The sequence below is a fragment of the Tigriopus californicus genome, chromosome 11 (genome assembly GCF_007210705.1).
Source record: "Tigriopus californicus strain San Diego chromosome 11, Tcal_SD_v2.1, whole genome shotgun sequence".
Lineage (NCBI taxonomy): Eukaryota > Metazoa > Arthropoda > Copepoda > Harpacticoida > Harpacticidae > Tigriopus > Tigriopus californicus.
Window position 1 is genome coordinate 44,855 of NC_081450.1, and position 24,933 is coordinate 69,787.

At 43.4% G+C, this 24,933-nt stretch overlaps 2 protein-coding genes across 2 annotated transcripts in view; both read left to right on the forward strand.

Annotated features, from left to right (window-relative positions):
* The window catches only part of LOC131890952 (uncharacterized), a 37,697-nt gene extending 23,414 nt beyond the window's left edge, over positions 1 to 14,283 (forward strand). The window contains exon 2 of the mRNA XM_059240409.1: positions 8,633 to 14,283. Coding sequence (XP_059096392.1) covers positions 8,709 to 10,016 — 1,308 coding nt within the window. The 5' untranslated portion in view covers positions 8,633 to 8,708 and the 3' untranslated portion in view covers positions 10,017 to 14,283. The remainder of the gene's footprint in view (positions 1 to 8,632) is intronic.
* Positions 14,284 to 14,394: 111 nt separating this feature from the next.
* Positions 14,395 to 24,543, forward strand: LOC131890911 (uncharacterized). The gene is made up of 4 exons (XM_059240360.1): positions 14,395 to 14,476; positions 17,028 to 17,449; positions 18,539 to 19,331; positions 23,860 to 24,543. Exons 1-4 carry the CDS (start codon positions 14,400 to 14,402, stop codon positions 24,164 to 24,166), a joined length of 1,599 nt encoding a protein of 532 aa, XP_059096343.1. The 5' UTR covers positions 14,395 to 14,399; the 3' UTR covers positions 24,167 to 24,543.
* The last annotated feature ends 390 nt before the right edge of the window (positions 24,544 to 24,933 follow it).

Sequence of the window (24,933 nt, forward strand, 5' to 3'; positions counted from 1 at the left end):
GTGCCGTTTGCGATTGCTTTCTTGCTTGCGAACGTCTTTGTGTTTTTTGCCAAAGTGTTAACCACCACAATGTCCTTGAAGTTGGAATGGAGATGGAATGGCCAAAAAATGGTGCGAGGCCAGTGACCTGGATCCTGGATTCGCAATCCCATCAAAGTCGCTCAAAGGTCTTAGGAGCACAATAATCTGACAATCAGACACGACCAAAGTGGGTACAATGTTACAATCGTACGATATACTGTATCTACCAGCAGAAAAGAGACTCTGATCTTATCCTAGTGAGCTCGTCTATCATATGTTCGGTGGTCAATGATGGAAGGGGATATTTCTTTATGGCATTTGCAATAGCTGTCAATCAGGGATCACATCTAATGAATGTCGCTTTTTTTTTTACCTTGCGCATTTATTGTCCATGATCGATGGAAACCTTGGTAAGGATATGGCCTTCAATGAGAGGGTGCTCAGATCGAGCCGTTGAATGGATTGTCAAGGCCGAAGAACAAGAACTATCAAAACAACATTATCCTTAGACTCTTGAAATGGCATACGAAACATTCCACGTTGGATCGGGAGGTGTTAGAAATATTGACAGTCATTTGGACATAGTACCTCTGCGCACGCACACACACACACCACAAATACACACATGTTGCAAGAGCCTGGGCCTTGTGAAGTTGCCACCCACAAATCGCCTCCCTTGGTTAGAAAAAACATTTAGATGGTTTGCGAGTACGAACGACGAACAATAAGCAAGGGGAGAATGCAGAGGATTCAGCTCTAGAGCAGAGAATGAGCCACGCTTCAAATTGTAAGGACCGTCCAAAATTTAGCACATTTTGAAAGCAGTACAGAATTTGTTGTGAATACGCCAATTTCTCCTCGAAAAATCTATATTGGACAACTTACCATGTGTAAAATTTATTTGTTAGTGGCCAGTGGTGCTTCCGAATCTTCAAAGTGTACAAATCAAAAACTACATTCTTCCTCCCTCCAACTATTCGGAAACGTAGGGAATAGGAAGACTCAATCAGGTAAAAAGTGAGTAAGCTCTGCTATCTCGATGACTGTGACGAAAAAAATGGTTTGTCTCTTTTTGCCCTGGTTGTTTAGCACCCTGAGCACAAATTATTAGGTTATTACGAGCTCAAAGGATTTCGTTCCCCTTCAATCCGAATCTACTTCAAAGGCAACTCCATAGGAAAAGGAAGATCCGTCAGTTTTCCTGGGCAAAGAAGATGCCTTCTTCACATGTTAAAGGTCTCCTTTGGAATTCTCTAAGCTCGACCGAAATCCGACTCTTCTTGCCTTTTCTCTGATAACAATACGATTCCTAGAATTCAATCTTACCGAACGAAGGACTGTTGAAACGTGTTCAGGACGAAGAGGAGCTCTCGGGGATGGTGCTCACTCTCACGCTTGCTCTATCTCGCTCTAAGAAGGGCCATAGATCAGTCCTGATGCTTCGACTTTCTTACTTGAAAGGGCAAGTCAGGGAACACCTTGAGCAAAGGAGGGGACATCGGCCGATTGTACTTTTTTGTCAAAAACTCTTTGACGATGATCAAACGGAAACAGGCAGAAAGGACTATCATTTGAGGGCAAACGACGTCTTTTATTTATTTATAGCATCTAAAACTATAATTGCCGACTTCTAACAACAAAATCTGAAACTTTCAAATAACTTCGCTTTAAAGTATGATAGCTCAAAATACTTTTTTATGAAACGATTTTTTTCTTCTTTTTAATCATTATTTAAACCGGATGTTAGCATCCCCTGTAGCTTTTGGGGGGACAGAAATATTGTTGTCCAAATGGCTTCCTTGCCAATTGTCATGTCCAATCTCTGTTACAGTTATCCTTTGGGTGAGTTCAGGTTTTGACGTTGGAAAAAAACGCCTGATCTGAGAGGAGCCCGACTAACAAATACATTTTCCGGACCCATCCACGAGTATACCCATCAATGGCAGCTTTCTTTGGCCAAGACATTGCTGCCCGTCGACGTCTTTGATAATGGCCACTCAAATGCTTGGTCGTGCAATAATTCGGCTTGCTCGAGTGTACAGTAGATCGTTCTCTAAGTCAGATTTTCGTCTCATCGTTGCACTCATTTGCTAACATGGGCCTAACAAACTGTCCATTTTCCGCCTCACACAGTGCATCTACCATTGCACGGAATTGAATTTCTTTTATATCTGAAAGACAGTTGTTTTACTTAGCCATTCATGAGCGACAAGCACCTGCCATCTAATTGTTGACTGAAAAACGCAAATTTAAAGGGAACTAATTCATTTTGGAACAAACGAACAACAGGAACGTGCTTCCCCATAATATCTGATGAAAATCATTGTCTTAAACAGAATCTCGAATTTGTACCAATCAACTTATCAAAAAAAACTACCCAGGAATGAGCTGGATTTCAAAAATGAATTCATAACTACGAAGGTCAAAATCCATAAAATATTTTAGTACGGGTTCCTACACCAGGCTAACTCTTGTGGGTTTAGGGCCTTAGCTAGATCACTTTTACCACGTTGATAGGACAGTTTGCGTTTTTTGGAAATACTGGGAGTCCTTGAAACTTAAAGGCAGGTTTTTTAAATGAAGATAAAGCTTTCAAGCCACATCGCGAAAAAAAACGATGATTCCAATATCACGGAAGGAGGTTTCATGACCAACATTCTGTTGCGCTTTGTACCCACCCAAGGACGCTATTTTGTTTCTTGCACAAAGATCGAAAAAACAAATAAATTCCCGTTTGCTTATGCAGTCGATCGACAGCAATTGGTTTTCACTGAAAGGAAAGCTTAAAAAGTGAAAGGTGGTCAATAGACAGAAATATTGGTGGCTTTATCGCCTCTGAGATAAATTGGTGGCACAAGTAAGTGCCTGTTTCAAACGTTGAAGTTTAACATTCCAGTCAACAAAGAATCGGCAGTGCACCGATAAAAAGAAGAGAAGTTCATCCAAAGTACTCCCCATGACAAAGTTGAGAGCCTCTTTAGACCCAGCATTCTACAAAATAAAAGCACACACCCAAAAAAGTTGTGGTCGGTCAGTCCATTTTAGTCTGGAGAGTCACAAGTTAAGGTATCGGGTAGGTTCAAAGAAATACAAAGTAGGTGATTCGACGACCTCATGGGCAAAAAACGCATTCACAAGATGCCATGTGAGGCACCCTTACGGATCCCACGACATTCTAAACAACTTTTATTAGGAGCGCTAGCTTAACGAAGAATATCGAACCATAATGGGAAACGCAGTATTTATGGTCTCAATATGCTTCCGGTAGAACTTGAATTCTCTATGAACTCTTCTTGTTCCAAAGTTTTCTTTCCACTTGGAGGCGATAGGTTCATGTCACAGTTTTGAGTGTCAGACATGATTCAGATGATTCCCAGGACCAACAGCGGTCGTGGACACATGTAACCATGTCGCCCTGAACTCATCATCACGTGTTCCAGCCCGAAAATAGGAACCCTTTGCTGGGAGAACAACTCTGGAAGGGAGCCGAGTCGCCTGTGGATGTGAAATAAATTGGTCACCAAGTCCAATAGTTTCAAGTCGAGTATGCGAGTACCTCTCAACCAGAGGCCTTGTTTTTAAAGCTCGTACCTCAGAGTTAGGTGGCTTGGCATCGAACGGTATGAAATACACTGGCGGAAGTGCTCGTGGGGGCTCCATTCTGGGCAACGTCCAAGCCTTAACTCAAGAGGTACGAGCGTTTCAAAAAGGTTAGGTTAGGTTTAATTCCTACGAACCTTTTTTGGCCCAACTTCATGCTGGACTGGCTCGTCTTGGTTAGGCCTTGATTTCATACTTTTGTCATGTCGGCCAATTGGTCCCAAAAACGCAACCACGGGTCCTAGCAATGGGCGTCTATTTCATCATCAACAATGCTTCAGCTCTTCACAAATATTTCTTGGACGAAATGTCATCACTTTTCCACCCTCAACAGCCTCGCAGGAGAGTTCTGCATCAATTGCCTCCGGAAGCAATGTGTCTCTGAGCGCCCTAGCGTGACCTGTTCTCAAAAATACGCCAGTCTACTGACACTACTTCCTCCCAACAGACAAATGGTTGGTAATCAAGTGACTCAACGTAAAATCCCCAGAGCTGATTCTTTGGCGTTGGTATACTACGTAGGTGAATGAAGCATCCTCATCCATCGTCAACCATTTTGCTTGTTTCTGTGTTGACAAGTGCGAGGGGAGACTAGGGGGTTTCCTTGAAGAAGCATCTAGAGAAATACGTAAGTCTTCATCGTCTTTCTCGTCGTCAAGTTCGTTCTCGTCCTAGGTTGAGCCACTCTAGGCAAATTTGTGCCAAGTACTCACTCATATCTGCAGCCTCTCTTGCTTGCAAAGTAACGGCACGATTCACATGTATATAACTCAAATCATTGAGAGTCATGGACCAGGAAAACGGTCTAGTATTTATGCCTAAAAGCCACAGACTTGCCGGCCCTTCTCCCGTGGACTACCCCAAAAGGATTCGAAATTTGCATTCCCTTCCCGTCTCACAGTTGTTCCTTTTTATTCCATTTCATTTTCGAGCCAACCGCTCAGGCTTAGCCGTCCATCAATCCCACATTCATTTGGGAAGTATTTTGTCGAATCGATTATTATCATTATTGCTTGCTCGCCATTCTGAAGGACAGGCAGTCCGTTTCCTCCCAATTAGGGTGCAGGCGAATTGCGCTGGAAAGTGCAGATATTATGCATCCATCCGCCAATGCTCGAGCCTTTCTCTTAATGAGGTGAAAGCCAATCCTGCACATTGTGTCTTGGTTGGGCTCAGACATTTTCATTCAGGTATGACCTAAGATGAACTTGGACGGACCTTGGTGGGATTGGTTGGAAAACTCCTCCAGATGAAGGGGCGAAGGGACAACCTTATTCCCTGACCTACCGTCTTCATGTGAACATGTATGAATGAGCTAAATCTTGATTAATTCCACGTTCCAAGGCTTACTTTGATGTGGTCGGGGCGTTGCCTCTGGCCCACATCTAACAAGGCCAGGAATCTTCAGCCGTGTCTTATACGTACATCATGCACTACGAACTCTCTTCAAGGACTAAGTTTCCCACCGCCTCTCTGCCTCTCCGACATTTAGTAATCCATTATCAGACTATCAGGGTGATGTCTGGCGACTGGTTCCAGGCAGACACAATTTTGTTTGTGTTTAGACAAGTCTGAGACCGAGTGCGAGAGATCTTCGACTAATTGGGTTAGGCTTGGCCACACAGAAGGTATTTGTATCCAATTGGTTTTCGGCACTCGCGAATGAAATGGTTCGCCACTGATACCAATGAGAGTGTACCAGAGTCTCGCAAAACATTCCGATCTGGCCTCCAAATAGCTCACTCTTCCCACTAAACTGGAATGTGGGTCCATTTACTTATTAGATCATTGCAAATGTCAAATAAACATTTCATTATCGTGTTCATACATGATACGTACGACCTTGCATGTATGCTCTACATTTATGCCAGCTTAGGAAAAGTTCACAAGCTAAACCCAACATATAAGTACAATTTAGGGTGAAGGGAAAGAGGCAAAGTGACTGCAATCCCAGTTCAGTTCTTCATCATTTAGAAATTGAATCAAAACCAAAACAATGCACCGTCGTCAATGTTTGGCCACGGTGGTTAAAACGCCTTTTTAAGTTTTGATGGAAAGCTGAAGCACACTTAGCCCCTGAAATTAAATCAACATGTGATCCATTTAACCCATGTTACATGGAAAGTTATGGTCCTATTTTCATGCCTTTTTCTTCCAAAATGGCCCACTGATATCGAAACTTAAATTCCCCGACTAACTAAAATATATGTATGCAATTTCACAAATGTAAGGGATTATTTCTAATTTTCTTCTTAACATAGAATTAGCTCACAATGTTATTTGACATCACTTGAAACATACTAAAAATGAAAACAGCCTCAGGTTATTTTTACCATTGTCAAAACATATATTTCGGTCTAGTCCCTCTCTCGGTTCCAGGTGCACCTTTTACAACTATCTCCCTATTCAGATATTACAGGAACTATTATAAATGCCCACACTGGAATTCTGAAAAAAATTACCCGTGTCGTTTTAGCGTTATGGGCTTTTTCTGAAGACCTTGTTGAAACTGAGAAAAAGTGTTTCCTTAAAACCACATTTCTTGAAATTTTCATTCAATGTTTAACTGAGTGTAATCTTCATAAATTTAAGAGAACAGTTTAAAACGTCTTGAGCCATCTTTTAGATAAAGCAAGAAAATGCAAAATAACTTTATACCTTTGCAGTCTTAAGAATCTTGAATGTTACAGTCTTTTAAAGTGTTTGAAAATTACGGAATTTTGAATGCTTTTAGGTATGGCTTTTTAAGCACCGTGTGACGGCAACAGCTGGGTAGGGATGAGAGCTATGGTTATAGTTTTAATTGTCATTGAGGGCAAAGAAATGCCTCGAGAAGGGTCCATACTTGCTGCAAACGTAGATGCCAGCTTTAATTCATTTTTAGAGTCAGATTAAGGGAGAATCTTCTAATTGGGATCGACACAACTCTCTCGTGGAAGTGCATCAACAATAAGACAAAAAATGCACAGAGACTGGAACATTTCAACTTGGCATCGAACAATTGCTATGTTTTTTGTACTCAACAAATGCATTTGACGGAAGAAGAGNATTGAAACGATTTTCTTTGGGGAAACCCTGGCTTTTCCCGAAACGAAGGACGCACTGATGTTGCCTTCGCAATCCTATAATAATAGCTAGGCCACGGATGCATAGCCTTTTTCACTGGCATCGCAAAAATGGTGCAGTTGAAAAGATCTGACGTTTCCCTACAAAGCTGACTTGAAGCACCTCGGAACAGACAAGCCTGCAAGATCGGACATCTCTGTCGTCCATTTTTGTAATTTGGTAAGATGGTATGGTGGGATTGGCGTGTCCCATACATAATTTGCAAGCAAAGTCAAGTCTCGGAAGTGTTGGCGTGCAGGGAGAACCGCTGGAGCGACCATTCCCAAAGGATAGTAGATTGAACTAATGGTAGATAGAAGTTTTCTTTTCGTAGACAAATCCTGCTCCGGCAGCACAGAAAATTCGCAGCAATCTCTGTCAACAATCCATAGGATCCCAAGAGCTCGTTCTTCCACACCATCAATTTCGAGCTCTACTCTAGCGCCCAAAGAAGGGGGCCCTAAGATCTGAAGGGATCGAGTTGATAACTTCCACGCGATTGGAGATGAACTTAGTAAGTTTGAAACCTCCTTAAGCACAAAGTTGGACGAGCTCCTTCTCTAAGGTCTGGGCCTTTTTTTCCGATTTGACCGACTTCTAGAGGTCGTCGACGTAGAAATTTTTCAGATCTGTCCTAATTGTTTCCTCTCCATATCGGGCCGCATGATCTCTTGCCATCTTCTGGAGAGCGAAGTTGGCGCAACTTGGGGAGCTGACTGCTCCAAAAAGATGTACGGCCAGCCGGAACTCTTGCACTGGATTACCTAGATCTCCATCCGGCCACCACAATAACCTGAGAAAATCTCTATCGCCTTTGGGTACCTTGACTTGATGGAACATTGCTTCTATGTCACCCACCAGAGCTACCTTCTCTTGTCTGAAACGAAAGAGCACTCCCAAGGGGCCGTTGGTAAGATCAGGTCCTTGGAGTAGCGCTGAACTTAACGACACTCTGTTGTAGGGGGCAGAGCAATCAAACACAACGTGAAGTTTCCCCGGTTTTTGAAGATTATAGACTCCATGGTGGGGGATGTAAAACACCTCTTTACTTGGATCCTCTCTGGGATTCATTGCCGCTTCCATGACACCTTCAGCCAATAGGTCTTCCATTACGGGCTTGTAGTCGGTGAAGTAAGATGGGTCCCTTAACAATTTCCTTTTTAGGCCAAGAACACGTTGAAGTGATTGATCTCTGTTGTAAGGGAATTTTGGTTTGGGACTTCTAAAAGGGAGATAAATGAGATAGTGCTTGTCAACGAGGCGAGCACCGCCTTCAACATATTTAACCATTGGCGATCTTCCACAGATGAACCAAGGGCAGTAGTTCCAACAGGGTCCGGCACGTCTTGGTCATACAGTTTTTGGATCATGTCCTTAATGGTTCCATTGTCTATCTTGAGTTCTTACGAAAATGAACGGCTCCTCCCCCTTGGGAAGGCAGAGATCGGTGATTCCATGGATGATTTTATGCACCAAGATGACATCAGATCGATCTCTTCTCACTCTTAGTGGTTCTAGGCCTAATGTTTCCAGTCGCTCTGGGTAGATCANAGACAAAAAATGCACAGAGACTGGAACATTTCAACTTGGCATCGAACAATTGCTATGTTTTTTGTACTCAACAAATGCATTTGACGGAAGAAGAGGCAAACCATTTGACAAGCAACTTAGTGTTAGCAGTGTGCTTTAGAGAGCTTGAATTAATAGATTTAGAGACAAATGGACGACACGTTGTTGATCCCAGTAAAACCTCTACAATTATTTACCTTTTTGCCGGGTTGGTAACACCACAATTTGAATTGGTCCACATTAGCAATACGGAAAACTGTTTTATTAAAAAAAAATATCTACCCTTAAGCAATGCAATTATTTCGACGTTTCGACTCAACGTTGTGCCCTTTTTCAGATACATACTACTGGCATATCAATGAAGAAAGGCAATTGAAACGAACCACAAGTCCTCAAGGCATGAAGCCACCACCATGAACGATGAGTCTGAAGAAACAAGACTGAAGAAACAAATCGACTTGACCTCTGCTAACCAAGCATCTGGGCCTTCATCTAGGCCACCATCTCCTTCGCATGACAGAGAGATCACCCCGACCCATCCATCGCAGGATTTGCCCAGTAGTCTTCAGACCCCGCCATGCCCAGATCCCGAGATTGGACCACCGCTTAATCCACTGGATGGGGGGTCACAATCCAAGCCAAAGCCAGGAGGAGTGGGTCGATTGTCTTTGTTTGACAAATGCCATGAGAAGCCCTCACCGGTGCCTGACCTCGCCACGTCATCCCACCCCAATGGCTTGCTGTCCCCCGATTCCCCAAGTCCCCTGACTCGAGGTTTCGTCGTCCGAGACATGAAGCAACACCATGACAAAGCCAACGCGATCTTCACCAGCACTGCCAGTGACTGTGATACTACTGCCACAACCTTCGGGGGCGATCTCTTGGCTCCGTCGCTCAATCAGTCGCCATCAATTTCGTCTCGTTTGGCTCGAACGGCCTCGGCCATTCCGCTGCGGTTCCAACGCCGGAGCCGCGACCACCGCAATGACACCACCACGAGCTGGGATCGCTCCAAGCATTCGTTTCGACTCAAGTGTTTCCTTTATCTGACATGTCTGAGTGTCCCTGCCAATGTGTACATTTTCTATTGCTTCAAACACCCGCCACTACCGGTGTGCTCAACCCCGACCGGTCGATGGGAAAGTTTTGAGCAAAATAATGGGTCCCGCCGACCCGCCAACGGCTCTCTTGTTGTGCTCCCTCCTACCTCAATCTCGTACTTGTCCTCGTCCCTATCCCCACTCCCACTTCATATCAATGGGTCCACCTCATCAGATTTGTGGATGGCTCAAACCGAAGAAAGCTCGGTCTCGGATCCGTTATGTCGCACCCCCGAGACTTGGGAAGTGTTGTCTCTCTTTGAGACTTACGACAGCCAAAACCAAAGTGAGGAACTCGAGACAACTGCCGAGGCCTTTGGCGACCCCAATGCCTCATTCGTGTGTTACGACGACATTGCCAGTGCCGACCGGAAACTCAGCAACTATCGCTATTGGATTGAGGGCGTCAGTTTGGGCATCATTGGCGTTGTTGGATTGATTGGGAAGTGTGCTCGCAGCCTCACTCCAGACCGAATAGCTGAACTTTCCGGGTGTCTGACCTTGGATTTATTGGTCATTTACGCGAAGCCAATATCAACATTTAGTTCTGAGAGCGAGGGGGGAGGTGGAGAAAGTTTTGGGTGCCAAGGCTCTCCTCCAACTCGAGTCATTATTGAATAGTTGTTGGTTAGCCTGCCCGGGCCATATTCAGCCTTGGCCCAAGGAACTGGGAAAAACGCAAGCAAGAGAGAAAGTTAATGAATAAGGACCATTTCCAGCGTCCAATTCAAAGTTAAAATGAAAACACACATAGTTCAGCTTTGGCTTCAGAGGCCAGGAATTGATAGCCCCACTACCGAGGGATGTTATTTTTTAGCGAACAAAAGAATGTTCAACTTTTAGGACCGGTTTGAGCACTTTCGTACTTCAAAGCCAGTACATTTATTTTCCTCCAGTACTGATTCAAAATATCTTGATCAGAGTAGATTGTGTCACTTAGTGAAAATAGCAAAGGCAATCTGACCCTCAGCGCATAAAAATACTTAACATATTCAACCAGCAGCGTGATGTGCATTAGCGCCCGCCGTGCGATTTTATTCTTTCTAGGACATGCATTTGATTCCACTTCAAGTGCGTTCATTAATGGCATTGAAAAACGATCGCCAATCCACTGTGCCGGCAACAGAACTGTACTCGCATGGTATGGTACCGATACTTGTCTGTTCGTCACAAACCTCAAGCAAATTGGTATTCTAGGGTACAAAAGATTCATTTAAAAACCCGCACAGACATGCTCGGAAGAAAAATGCCCTTGCGCATTTCATCATTCGCCTTGACTGACTCAACTGCCAAGACCATGGGTGTGAGAGCGTTCCTTTGGTCCTCCGTTCCCTCGTTCCTTCGTCCGGCTTCCGCCCAAAGGCAATTTCTCACACAATCAGTCAGTTAGTAGGGCAGTCAGTTAGCTCGTTTCCAGCCCATATTGCATAGATGTCACGGTGGTTTAGCATAATAAGCACGGAACTGCAACTCGTTGACTTTGTTCCCATTGGTGTTTGCACCTATTATGCAAATGTGGCCCAGGGATCTTACCCCCATGAAGGGAGGCATCAAGGGCCAGTCATAAAGGCGAATATGTCGTTTTAAGCCCAGACATATTCCTCCTTCCTTCGTCGGTCCTTCAGTGTCTAACAAGTCAGCCCTTTCTTTGTACCTTATAATGTTGTGGCGGAATGTCTTGTGTGCGTGCGGCTTTGGTTTGGAATGAACTTCACCGTTGAATCCCACGCCAAAAGTTCTTTACTTTCGAAGGCAACAATATCGTTACATCAGGTTAATAACCATCACAGATGTTGCTTTTCTTAAATCCCCTTGGTTTGTTCAATGAGATCCTCAGATAGTTGTGGGAGATCTCCTTGGTTTGCACTGTCAAGTAAAAGTTCCAAACTTTCCTTTTTTCCTCGTTCCAAGCTTGTCTATTCTATGAAGCGAAATGAAAAGAAAAAGAGAGAAATCAAGTTAGTTCATTGGTAACCACGACAACTGTTCAAATCAGAGGAGCAAGAAGAGGGCTTTGAGCTCTGAGTACCTCTGGTAAAGTTAGTATTTTGTTCACTAATACTTATTGAGAACGAGCAATCAATCATGGACAAGTATGTACATAGATCAAGAGCGTAACCATTCAATCAATTATGTATCAAGCTGAGCAGAAATCGAAACAAGCATCAGTTTTTTTTCTCTGAATTTCAGCTTCTTTTGGAACGGTTCTCGAATGCGATCCTTCTCCCTTCATTGGAATTGGTTTGTTCGCTCCATTTTGAGGGTTTCGCTTTTCATTGGCGACGAGAATTGAGAATTTTGGGAATGTATCCCATAAAGTGACTTCCGCAATTATGTTTTCCCTGGTCCCATTCCTTCTACATACGTACACTAGGAAGGGGCTGCCAAACTGTTTGTTGCCAAGGCTGCTTGAATGGTGGCTTGGTTGGCCTTGTTGGCCTTTTGGAGAGATCCTTGTCTGAGCCGGAAAACGCTTGAAGGTCTTCAGTCTGAAGGGGCTCATTCCCCACATTTTTCTTCATCTTTTGAGGCATCATTTTGGGTAGGTGGATTTTTCCGGGTCAAAACTTTCCTCTTCGCCTTGGCCAAGATCAAGGCTCGAATGTTTTTTTTACTACGCTCTGTAACAAATATTTGATAGTAATCTATTCACTGACTCCTCCATAATTTGTCCCAAATCCCACTTGGCAACTTTTTTAATCCTTCACATTCTTCTTGGTAAGGGGCTCTTTCCTTTCTTTTATTTACTGAACCCCCACATTGATCACATCCACAAAATTTGTGGCCCATTTTCCGATCGAGGCCAAACCATTCCAAAAAGCACAAGTTTTCGAGTTTGTCAATTTTGAGCTTCGAAAAATAGATTGACAAACCTCATCGGACTCTCTGTTCCAATGACAAAAATGCCCCTCGGGGTTGTTGACCCAGGAATTTAATCAAGTTGCTGAATTTTAAACTTCCATCGATATTATTTTAGTATTTTACAAGGTTCTAGATGTTGAGGGGCTTTTTAAAAGCGCCTATGTGAATAGAAATTCTGGATAAATCAAACATTTTGTCAATAACTCCAAACGTTTTAGCTGTTTTTTCGCTAAGAACTTGAGTAAGAATGTCATAGTTTGCCATAACTACATACGAAGAGGATTTGGAATTATGGAAATAATGAATATTTTGGTTTTTTTAGCAAACAGAGAGGGAATTCGTGACGGGTAAATTTTGTCGAAGCTATTTCATTCGCTTCTTTTCAAAATGGTTGAGATTGGGTCAGTCGTTCTCTTCTTTTTACTTTTTTGATAAACTCTTGATTCATCTTCTTGCTACTTTATGATTAAAGGTGAAACTTTGAAATCCCGGCGAAGAAGAAACATTTTAGTCATAAAATTGAAACATGACAAATACTCTGAATACTTAATGTCGGGCCTACATGAAATACCGTTAACTACGTTAAAGAACTTACATGAGAGATCGTGTAAAACTTATTTGCAAGGAGAATTCCCTAAAACCTTGAAAGCCGACTCCAAATACAAAAGAGTGGTACGTATCACGCAAGAGCTAATATGCTACTTAACATCTGAACTACAAGAGTCAAAACTGCCCCACATTTTCATCCTACTCCAATTATGCCCGATTGACTAATCCCGCGAAATGAGCCATTGTTATTTCAACATTTTAACCTCGATTATCCCCTGAATACTCTTTCCTCCCTCTCAATTGATTAATCGGCTTCCTTGGAAGCCCCCGAAGGCTTAGACAGTTACTTTCGGTGTACCACCCACCTACACATACGTATGTCCGTATGTCTGTAAGTGCATTCAACAACGAGCGAGAAGTCTGCCTCGCCAAAATCGGCCTTTTGCGGGGGAAATCATGCAGGTCCAGTTTCCTTTCGTCCCCCGTTTAGAATCGGGTTCCCAAGCTCTTTTCTTGGATTGAATGCGTGCTACCAACTCGCACTTTTCTCCCACGGTCGACAGGAATATCCAACCGGAGAGTTTTCAAGTCTATGATCATGAGAAGCGAGACCGTTGCTTGTAAAATTAAATTACTCCCTCCCATTGGCCTAAGTCCACAAGTCCAAGTCGTACTAGCTAAGGCTCTCAACAAAAGACCCGCCTCGAATGGCTTTGTGGTGCAAAATGAGACAACAACAACAACAACAACAACAAGAATTTGGACCTGGTTTTTCATCCTCTCAAATCCTGGATCACCAGACCCATGAAATTTAAAAACTCTACCAGACAAAACAAAGGCCACAAACTTGCTTTATACGCATAAGATGTCTAATGTATGTACATTACGAGTACACACTATTATGTAGACACCTCAGCTTTCTTGGCAGACTTGGTTTTCAATTTATATTCATGATGCTTGATGCAAGCATTGTATTTCGAGGAGCCTCAGGTTTCCTCAAGATTGATAGTTTCCCTCATAATGGGATAGGAAGTATAAGAAATCGTTTTCGGTACCATCCAGGAATCCACAGGAAATGCACGCGTATAGTATGTCATGAAGTGAGTGCGAGCACACATTCAACTGCGAATTTGATTGAAAAAAAACACCCACCCACCCATTTACCTCCACCATCCATCACATACCCACAGGCAACTTGATCTCACTCGTGGTGTTGACCACCATCGACAAGCGGAACTCGTTCAATGTGTTGTTGGTGGTTCTGGCCATCACGGACAGCGTTCTCATCATGTTCTATTTGGTGGACACGTGCTACATCGACGGGATTCTCCAGCCCAAATTGCCGTACCCCTCGTGGTACGTGAGTCTGTTCCCGAAATTCCTGCATCCCGTCAAGCATATCGCCATGAGTGCGTGCATTTACATGATCCTGGCCATTGCATTCAACCGATACCAAGCCATTTGTAATCCAATGCTGTACAGGTGAGTCATGGCCGCCGCATCCGACAATGAGGAAAAGATGTCATGCTATCAGGTCCAATACCAAGGAAAAGATGGCTTCTGTTTTTCCTGATGAGATGTCAGGNTATCGCCATGAGTGCGTGCATTTACATGATCCTGGCCATTGCATTCAACCGATACCAAGCCATTTGTAATCCAATGCTGTACAGGTGAGTCATGAGCACGGAGAAATAGTGTTTCATACAAGTTTTTATTGAGTAAGCATGGCGTAAAACGTCCAAGATCGGGCTTTTGGCGGCCATCAACTGGGTTGGGAAAAAGGATGATTTTCCTTGTGTAACTCTTTTATGGCCGCCGCATCCGACAATGAGGAAAAGATGTCATGCTATCAGGTCCAATACCAAGGAAAAGATGGCTTCTGTTTTTCCTGATGAGATGTCAGGCAACCGCAAAGCGATGAAGACATCCAAGTCACCTTGGTTTAGTTCGAAGGTGGAGGTTGGCTCACAACTCAAGCAAATATTTGAGTGAATTGAAAATCTGAAGTTCACATTTCATTCTCGTTCAGTTGGGTTTTGAAAAAAAGGCCAACAATCAAAACGAGTACTTGGGAGACCTTACAATCACCAAAGAGCCAAGCGTGATTGGCAAGTGGAAAAAGAGGAATTCAAGTCCTTGATATAATTTCGTACAAATTTCCTGTTTTCTAGTCCATTCCTTTGTCAGCAGATTTACTTTGACAACCAATCCATTTCCGCAGAAATGTAGAACAATGTTTGCGGTAATCTTTTCATTGCCAGTAGTACAGTACATACATGAAATCGTCTTTTAGAGGGTTACTCTGTATTTGAATAATTGGAGTATTGCGGCATTTGGAATTTCCTGCCCCCAAGTGAACATGGTTTTGCTTTCAAGATGACGAAAATTGGGTCAATGTGTAGTAAAGGCCCAAAGCTGTTCCTTATGATTTTCTCCCTGCAAGCCGGATGATTTCATGGAAATCTGAATTTTGTGGTCTCGGCATCAAAGCGAACAGGATTGTCTTTCTAAAGCTTTAGCATGTATTTTTTTATTGTCAAATGTTACGCCGCGTCAACCTGACCAAGTAACCCCTTTAGGTGGTTTTACAACATGAAGTCGGTTTAAGAACGAATGGCCAACTTTTCAAAGGGATTGTCTGAAGTATCGAAAGGTAGGTACGTACATGGTGCAATTTTCTCGTTGAACAGGGACCAAATATTAAGAGCCCCACATCAACATTGTTCTTCTTGGTCTGTTTGGCGAAGAATCTGCAAGTTGGGTATAGACTTGGGAAAAAAACTTTGAAATGGAACGACCACACTTGGGATCCTTGGCCCAATTTTATGGATTATATACGACCGCAAAGCAAGTTCTGAAGTTCGTACGCAAAAACCATGACATATATATACAGCTAGCTGGAAGACACCTTTTTTGTCCCGGGTATCGAATGTCGCATCTCTTTTTTGAAAATGCAAAGAGAGACCAAGCTTTTCTGCAATGGCTTTTTTCACTTGCGTCCCAATTTTTGGGTTGAAACAAGTCTTGGCAAGCTCGCTGACTCATTGGATTGCGGAGTGGAAAATATTACCCATGTTCTGGGGCTAAAAACAAAAACAAAAAAGCAAGGGAAGCCTCTTCAAAGTACATGGGACTTGGAAAGGGTGTCCGATTATATTGGAGCGAATTTATAATAACCGAAAGAGTTATTTTGTCGCTTTGAGGTGGAAAAATGCCATGAAATATTCTGTTTTTACAATTGTTACTTAATATGGTCCAATGAGATATCTCTTTCCGATGCCCTCGAGATCAACGATAAAATAAGAAGATCAAGGCGGACATAGAGTACAGTTTGGTTCAGGATTGTAAGTAAAAGCATTTAGAGATCTTGACTGTCAATAATTTCTTTCAAAAGCTGTGAAGCTAACAACAGGTGCATGTTTTGCAGAAGTTTGCTCCTAAAATGACGAAAATCTATTTGTGGAATTTCTTTATTGCCACATTTTTTTTTTCTGTTTTTCTGCACGGTCACCGAAATAAAAGGCGTGGTGAAAATGAGGATGTTCACCACATAATAAGCAACAAAGACAGTCGTTTGTCGAGTTTAAATGGAATTCTTGATTCCAGCATGAAAAGTAGTGCTTCATGTCAAAAAAGGTAATAACAAGCAGGTAAAAACTTCAGGAAATCTAAATGCACTATCTGCCTGATCCCTGGTTATCGTGTACCATTTGTCACGTTCAAGCCCGAGCTAATTAACCATTTTATCAAAAGCACCTGCTCTTTTCATATAAATTAATGTAAATCAATAAATGACACTTGCTCAAAATCGACTGCTGCTAGTTTGATTCCCACCAATTTGATTGGCAGAGGAAATTTAAAAGATGATATTTTATGGGATTGAGTGGTCCCTCATGGCAAGAGGTTGGGCGGGCTCTTACTCGACTTCCAAGAGACGTTTCACATTTGGCCTAAGCGTCAAGTGTGCGAGATCATAAAACTGTTTTATGCTTCGTCCAGTAGAGACGGGGCCGCCTCCAGAAACAATTCAATGTCACCCCCATCGATCTTGATCCGGGATCTTTGGCTCATTTACGATGGGCCATGAAATCGAAGCACGAGCTTGTCGACGTCGTACGTACTCGATCGATGAAATTTGGGAGCCGATCCATTTTCGGTTATGGCCATGAAAGGGAAATTGATGCCAGCCCGGGTGTATGATTTTTTTCCTCATTATTTCAGGCCCAAGGCATTTGTCAGCTTCTTGATCGTGGTGCTCATCGCCGTATCGACGAATTTGGCTCGGTTTTACGAGTTTGAGAGCATCCAGGAGGACAACAGCACCTACTTGGTGACCACCATTCTCAACGAGAATCCCAATTTCGTGGTGTTTAATAGCAATTTTGAGCTCTTCACCACGGGACTGATCCCGCTCTTCGCGCTATGCTTCTACAATTTTATGATCTACATGCAAATCAGGAAGTCAAATTTCATCAAGGGGCGATTCGTCGGCTCCAGGATGCGATCCCAATCCAATCAGACCAACTCGGATCTGGGAGGCGGGATCGAAATGGACGCACTGGGTCGGGAGATCGGATCTACCGGACACAACAAACGCATTATTCCACCCCAAATCAGCTCCTATCGAAACCTAAGGGAGGCGGGTAAGTTTATTTTTGGATTGTACGGCATTTTAGTGCTTGATTACTTTGTAGCCTCATCTTCAACACCCGTACGTACGTGGGCTTGTCCCTTTTTGTACAAAAGGTTAAGGATTAAATCTGAGAAAAAAGGTTTCCCGAATTACTTTCAACGTACGGGCCATAAAAGGCCACTCGTTTCACTAAGTGAGCTCTAGGTTCTATTAAGATGTCCGTCCAACCCACCCACCAAGCCACCAAGCCACCAAGCCACCAACTTACCAACTCCTGGATGGAGGAAGGAGTCATTAATATAAGCGGTAATAAATTGCCAAACCAGCTCAAGCTCATATCTAATACATTTTAATGGCCCTCCAATTTTGCTGAAAAAGCACGACCGAGACCCATTTTATTGGAATGAGGTTGGGACAAAGTCCCTTCCTTCTCCTTTGAGCTGTTATCGCTATATCCTGAGGGGGGGAGGGACTCAATTACAGTATGGCTATTTGGCAAGAAACAGAAGATCTTTTTAGCTCTTTTGTTCTTGGAGCAAGTCCAGACGTGGGGAAACCTTCACTAACTATGAAATATGTCAGACACACAGACAGGCTAGTAGTCACACTCGTGGTAGGGCCTAACGGATCCAGTTCAGCTGTGGGCAAACGCTCCTCCTCCTATCGTGGCCTTTACACGTACTCCTACATACGCGTATGTATATGTAGTATGAGCTACTTTATACTACATACATGTATGTGTACTCCGGGCCTCTGGTTAGAGCAGTGTGTTTTGGAGGCAGAGGCATGAAACAGACTTTTGGCAACGGAATATTCTCTTTGAAAATGAAAGGTGATATTGATATTCAAAAAGGACAATTTAGGCCCAAGTTTGCCAGAAAATTCCAAAATATTCTCCCCCTATTTTGTGGCGCGTGGCGCTTTTTACCCATTTGTGTGTCCAAGACATAAACTCCCACTCTACGAAGCGGGAATGTTGGACTGTTGTAGTGTTCGTATGTACTTACTAATAGTGGAGACGCGTACAATGCTCCCAGGGGCATTTCACATTCTCAACCGAAGGGTGAGTCGTAGATTCAATTGTGGTGTACCATTTCAGAGTGTGCTCCATTTCTCCAGCATCCCATGGAGAAACGTGGCAATGCAAGAGGGATTCAATTTTTGCGAACTTCATCCTCGCCCACGAGTTGCTCGTCGGTCCGAGACCCCAAGTCTCGGGCCTTCCTGGGCTCCTTGATCCGGCCATTCTCCCCGCCCTCCCACAATCAGGATCCCTCTCATCAATGTCATCCCAATTGCCCTTTTTACCTGGAGCACGCGGCTCCCTCGATGATGAGTCGAGGCCGAGGACGAGAAGGAGGCCGACAAGGAGGAGGTCATCGAACTGGCCCTAAGGACTTGTTCTCCTCGGTGTCCTCGTCCTATCCTCCTCGGCAGTTCTCGGTGTCCAACGGGGGCAGCCGAAAGCTGCTCAAAAGGTCGTCGAGTGGGTCGTCGAACTCAACGCGGGAATCCCTCCGCCATGGAACATCTGGATCCCGAACTAGAACATCACTGGGACCTCGACGATCTCTCGAGGGAAATCATCTGACTCATCCGCCCCACTCGATGAAGGCTGCTTCTACTGCTGCTAGTGGAACATCTGCTTTGGGCCATCCGCTATCGTCATCCCCTCCATCACCCTCTCCATGTCATCCCCATGCTCTTCCTCCTCCTTCTCCTCCTCCTCCTCTTCCTCCACTTGTTCATGCCATGAATCAGAAGAAACGATCGTCGTTTCGTGGCCCAATTCGCAAGACTGCCCAACCCTACCGAAGGAAGACTGAGAAGTCCACTGCCATCCTGCTTGGCATCATCCTCGTATTCATATCGTGTCACGTCCTTAGATTTAGGTGAGAGATCCTTTGCCATTGCTCCGATTAATCTGACCAGGTAGAAAACTACATAAATGCACAAACCAGACCATCGAGAAACGGCAAGTATTTATTTAGATGTACAGTGTAAACGTGGTGGCCAAACATCACGGGAGAAGCAGAGAGAGAAAGAGAGGGAGAGGAGGACGTACAGTTTTACTGGTGGCCTATATTTGCAATGATATGATGCGTCAGAGTAAATCAGGCCCGTGGTAGTCGGCTGACCGATGTATTTGAATACGTCATTGAATTCTACCCGTCACACACGCTTTGAACTTGGGATGACCAAAAAGCAGCAACATGCCCTCAAGTGCCACACGGCTAGGCGAGAGGAACAGCCCCCACGTGTTATATCCATGACCCCAGGGACTACTTGACCAGGCACTCACTTGATAAATGACTTGGACCGGGGCCCCGTTGGTCATTAACCGCCAGTGATGGGATCGCCCGAGGTTGGACGGTACGATTTTGTGCTCTTCCCAAGTTAGAAAAGACCAGGCCAGCTTCATAATTTCATTACGGCTCAGGTGGTCTTACAACTTGTAGAGTTTCCCCACTTCTATTTCCTGAGTAACCTATTTTTAGGACCAGTTTGCAATAATATAGGTAACTACTTCATTCGCCCAGTCCTGTTTTATCTACTAATGCGACTTTTCATTCAACCCTGGCGCTATTGTGGCACCATATGAAGTATGAGAGGCTTCAAATAACTCATTTATCGTTCGATAAACTATCAGCGAAAATCATTTTTGTACAAAAAGTTTTGGAGAAATTATTGTTGGCGACCACGTCAACGGAATTAGGATTGAGAATGTCTCGATACAATGCTTCTCAGAATTGCTGGGGCCAGAGTCTTGGGGAAAAATAGCACTCGGACATAATTTCGCTTTCATATAGCCTTCGCCGTGATTGCCATGGGGTTTGACCTAAGATGTAATCATTAGGGACTTTTTGTCATAAATTGCAATAAGCTTGCAAATTCAGGAAACCACTGACCTAATGATTTGTTACATTCCTCTTGTTGAAGCGGAGCAAGACACGAATTGAATGTTTTAAATATGGAGCAAAACGGAAAGACGAGTGATTTCTGGTTTGTTGTGGGTTTCCAAAGAGCAATTGGTAGATGACTGCGATGATAAGATATGAAACACACACACACACACATTAATGGCCAAACCATCTACAATTGGAAACCACGCCCCCTAAAACAGCGTTTTGGTTGGAAACCATTCGTTCTAAACACTTTTGCCTTGATGCTTTTTGCTTGCCAGACAAACTCTTGTTGGGAGTGGCGCTTCCTTCACAACAAAGAGCTCAACTGTTGTATTGTACCCGTTGATGAGGACATATGACACAAATTCTGGCATCCATCGCAATCCTCGCAAATTCTGATATCATATTCATGGCCTCATGGATGACGAGACATTTCACTTAATATCCCGCTTCTCCACATTAGACGTTATCAAACATTTGAAGACTGGGGATGTACGAGCACTTACGTAACGCTTAAACATGTCGAGTCGGAAAGACCTTTGTCGAACACAAATATGTCAAGGACAATTTGTTTCATTCTTGGCAAATTCTCGCAGGAGACACAGGCACCTTGCAGGAGAAGGTCAAATTTGACGTAAATGCGCCTTAGCCAAAGGGATGAAATCGATTTGAGTTCAATGCGTTCCCAGCATTTTGTCACTTCATCTGATGAAAGATATAAATTATATTAGATCAGGCAGCCGATTACGATTAACGCACACAAATCCAAGTTTGCACCAGCCCTGGCTCATTTAAAGCCATTTCTTTATGTTGGTTGATAAAACCATGACCCCTGGAATATGTCAGGGAGACTAAAATCGAATACAAGCAGTTGGTTTTTTTTTCAAATAGGTCTCACCCCAAGTCCCTACTGCTATTACGTATTCCAATTTTCAACTCAATCGAATGAGTGAGTCAAAATCCATGCCCCATGAAAGCTCATTGCGTAATTCTGATAATTGAATACATGAAGAGCGGCACGTTTATTCATTTATCGCGTTGTTATGGTCTGCGCTTTGAGAGATCATCTGCATCGCTTTTTTAAATGACATATTTGACAAAGACCCTCGCATCCCCATGTATCCCCTTCCATAACCTGACCTAAAAGAAGAGGCCAAACTCCTCAAAAAGTGGTCCATTCCTTTTTCCTGAATAAAATAGAGCCCTCTTTTACTCGTTTCTCACACACAACCAAGCCCAAGTCAACGCGTGCGATGCCTCGTGGCAAAAATCTGGCCCAAATGGCGGCTCAACAGCCTCCTCGTTTCAACGACTGGGTAAATGGAGTGAAAAACACACTCCTCATTTGGTCCTTCATGGCCTTGTTTGGAAAACCGTCTGACGAGGAAAACGAGGCTTTTACCACTGACAATCAAACGACCAGGCCTAGTCAGGCCTGGCCAGGCCTCGCATGTGTCGTTTCCCTTGACTTTGGGGTAGATCAATTGACAGCTGAGATTCCGCCAATTGGCTCGTACTCGTGAATGACAGTGTAAAACTTAAGGATTGTGCGATGATTTAGTAACTACATGCTCATGAGCATCCAAACGTCACTGCGAGCTCATTCTTTGCCATTTCTCGAACCCTCAATTCACACAACCTTGGGTCATCAAAATGTTTTTACTACATTTCCAGAGGGATAATGGTCTTTCCAGTTCAGCTTTGAGAAGAAAAAAAAGGAAAAGCTTTTGTTACAACAACGTCAATATGGTTGAAAAGACATAACTTCAAAATGAAATTAAACCACTTGATAGCTTGTAATGAAGATGCATCATTTAATTTGAAAGGTCAAAGTGAGCAACAAGTCAAGGGAAGTGGAAAAGTGGCAAGGGATAGAGTGGAGCATGTATAATAAGGCTCTTATGTGCTTCAATCGAGTGTTCAATTGAGTGTCAAACATCAAACAGACGAGTACCAAAACTTTCAGTCTTCAAGGAAAGGAAAGATCCAAGAGAAATATTCAGATATGCAACCATATTTGAAAATGGCCAAAAGACAAACTTGATGTGCCCGGTTGACCTTATACCTCTCTAGCAAGGGTTCTTTTTTCCCGGGCAACGGGACTTCAACCGAAAAAGATAGATTTTCTCTTTCCCCTTAGGAAATTTGGTCCAAACCAATTGGTTGATTATGAACCAGGTGGTTTCAAATATCTTACTTTTCAAGAGCAGAACACACCCACTGAGAGGTCGATCATGTTCCTAATGAAACCCATGGCTTATCTCGAGTTCTAACATTTGATATTTGAAACTTGCTTTTTCTCCAACTTTTGCGGACACGAACTTGATATTTTTCTCTCCAACTTCAAATTGCACGATTTCAAGTTTTCAGCTTGTTCGAGATGAATTGGTTCAAGTTAAGAGAGGAGTCAAGCATTGCAAACAGTGATAAGAGCTCAGGCTTGGCTGGCGTTTTAGTGGTTTACGTATTGTGAGACTCTGGCATTTGCTACTCTCTCTCGGCCCTTGGCCAACTTTGGATGTTTTAATGCAAGTTTGGAAAACAAAGAAGTAAAGTGGTTCGTTCTGGACTGACTCTCACGGGAGAACGAGGTTGAAGCAGTGACGTTGAATCTGCCCAATAAATAAATCTTTGTTTTTCGAATAGGCCGTACTTTTTGGCATACAATCCCAACTAAGGTTGGCTCCTTTCAGTGGCTTTATTTCTTTCACTTTAGTCCAAAAGCGGGCTAATCACATTCCGTTGGCAAATCGATCCGTGTTCTCTCTTTTCATTGAGAAGGTCCGTCGTCCAAGCATTAAAAAAAATCCACGGCTTCTCCACCGATTAAAGGCCTGCAATTCCGTATGTGTTAAGAGGCATATTCCACTTCATAGGAGTAGAAAGTGAAAATTGATTAAAACATTGGTTTACTGGCGAGTTTGAATTCGGTGCTCTACGTAGTCCTTGAACATAGGACTGGTCAGGAATAATGCTTTAAAAAAACTACTGTAAATCAGATTTGAAAATTAGCAACGGATCGTCTCGTTAGTAGGTTTGTCTTGATGAAGAGGACAATAGGTTGTACTGTGCATTGGAGAGCCAAGGTAAGTCTTGGGGAAAATGGGCGATTGAAACATTTAAGCAGTTTGCTCCAAAGTCTCTCGCCAGGTTAACAGTCAAATGGACATAAAAGGTCAGGTATGTTGCTGATCCATCCGATGGTTTGGAAATGTTCAACGACCAAAAGGACCTTTGGGAGTGGAAGTTGAACCATCGTGAGGTTTCTGCGTGAGATCTCTTCCGCTTCCCTTTTCTCCACTCAAGTAGGAAATGAAACATGTTGCGCAGTTGTGTTGTCTAAATCCCATAACAAAGGCTGTGGCTTAAATTAATGGATTTATTTTGAGACTCATCGCCACTACCCAACTGTACTCCCTCCCTTGACCGTCTTTCTTCTCTGACGCTTCAAGAGGAATAGTCTATTTACAACGGCCTTCTTAGGGTTATTTTTTTGTTGTTGTTGTCATTTCAGTATTCAACTTTACGAGGTGTTCGCTCAAGGGAACGGGGTGCACCGCCACTACAAGTATTGCGAGAAGCTGGGCAAACTGCACACGCCCCTGGCCATGCCCATCTTGGCGAGTGTCAGCCACTTGCTCATCATCGTCAACTCATCCGTCAACGTCCTGATCTACTATTGCTGTGGGGACAGATTCCGACGGGGTCTGTGTCGGCTCCTTGAGCATTTTCATTCGGCCTGTCTGGCCGTGTTCTGGCCCCAACAAGCACGGACCAGGAATGAACTCAAGCGGTTCAACTCGTTCTCGGATTTCAAATGAACCATCAGCAACTATTCCGATGGGACGGTCGACAGTCCTCGAGCGGGGCCAGAACTTCGAGTTATGAATTATGATTGACCTCTAATGTACGTACGTCCGTAACCACCTACATACATACCTATCTTTTATTCCGACTTGTGCATAATCCGTTGATCAACGTACGTAATAACTACAGTATACATCCATTATATCAAACTCTCTTTAAGTCAGTGTGTCTTGTTCGAGTTCATTATCAGAAAGGCCTTGGCCATTGAATTATCTGTCCTTGGTAAATAACGAATACAAAATTTATAGTAAAAAAAAAGCAGATGTCAAGGCTTCCTTTCTTCCTTCATGTGTCATCATTCGACTAAGACCACGATCAAAACGTCTCTTCTTCTTTCTCTCATTTAAAAAATTGAGAATGCTCATTTTATATGAGCAACCTTTGAGCTCCCGATAGCACTATGCAGATTACATTCAACTTCAAACTGGTAATAGAATATAATTTGGTTCCAAATGGTCAGGATAAATCGACAACTAGCTTGTTTGAAGTCCAAACCATTAAACCTGCTTTCCACCCAAAAACAAAATCAATCAATCTTCACTCCAACAGTGTCGTTCGAAGAGTAAGCAATTCAAATTGACCCAAATAAAAAATGAGGACCAATCTCAGCAGCACTGGATTGCAATCTGCCGGCGCAGACAGACTGCTTGCATCAGTAATCTAAAAGGTCCAGAAAACCCGGCCATGGCTTTTTGGGGGGAATCCACCTCAATTTCGAGCC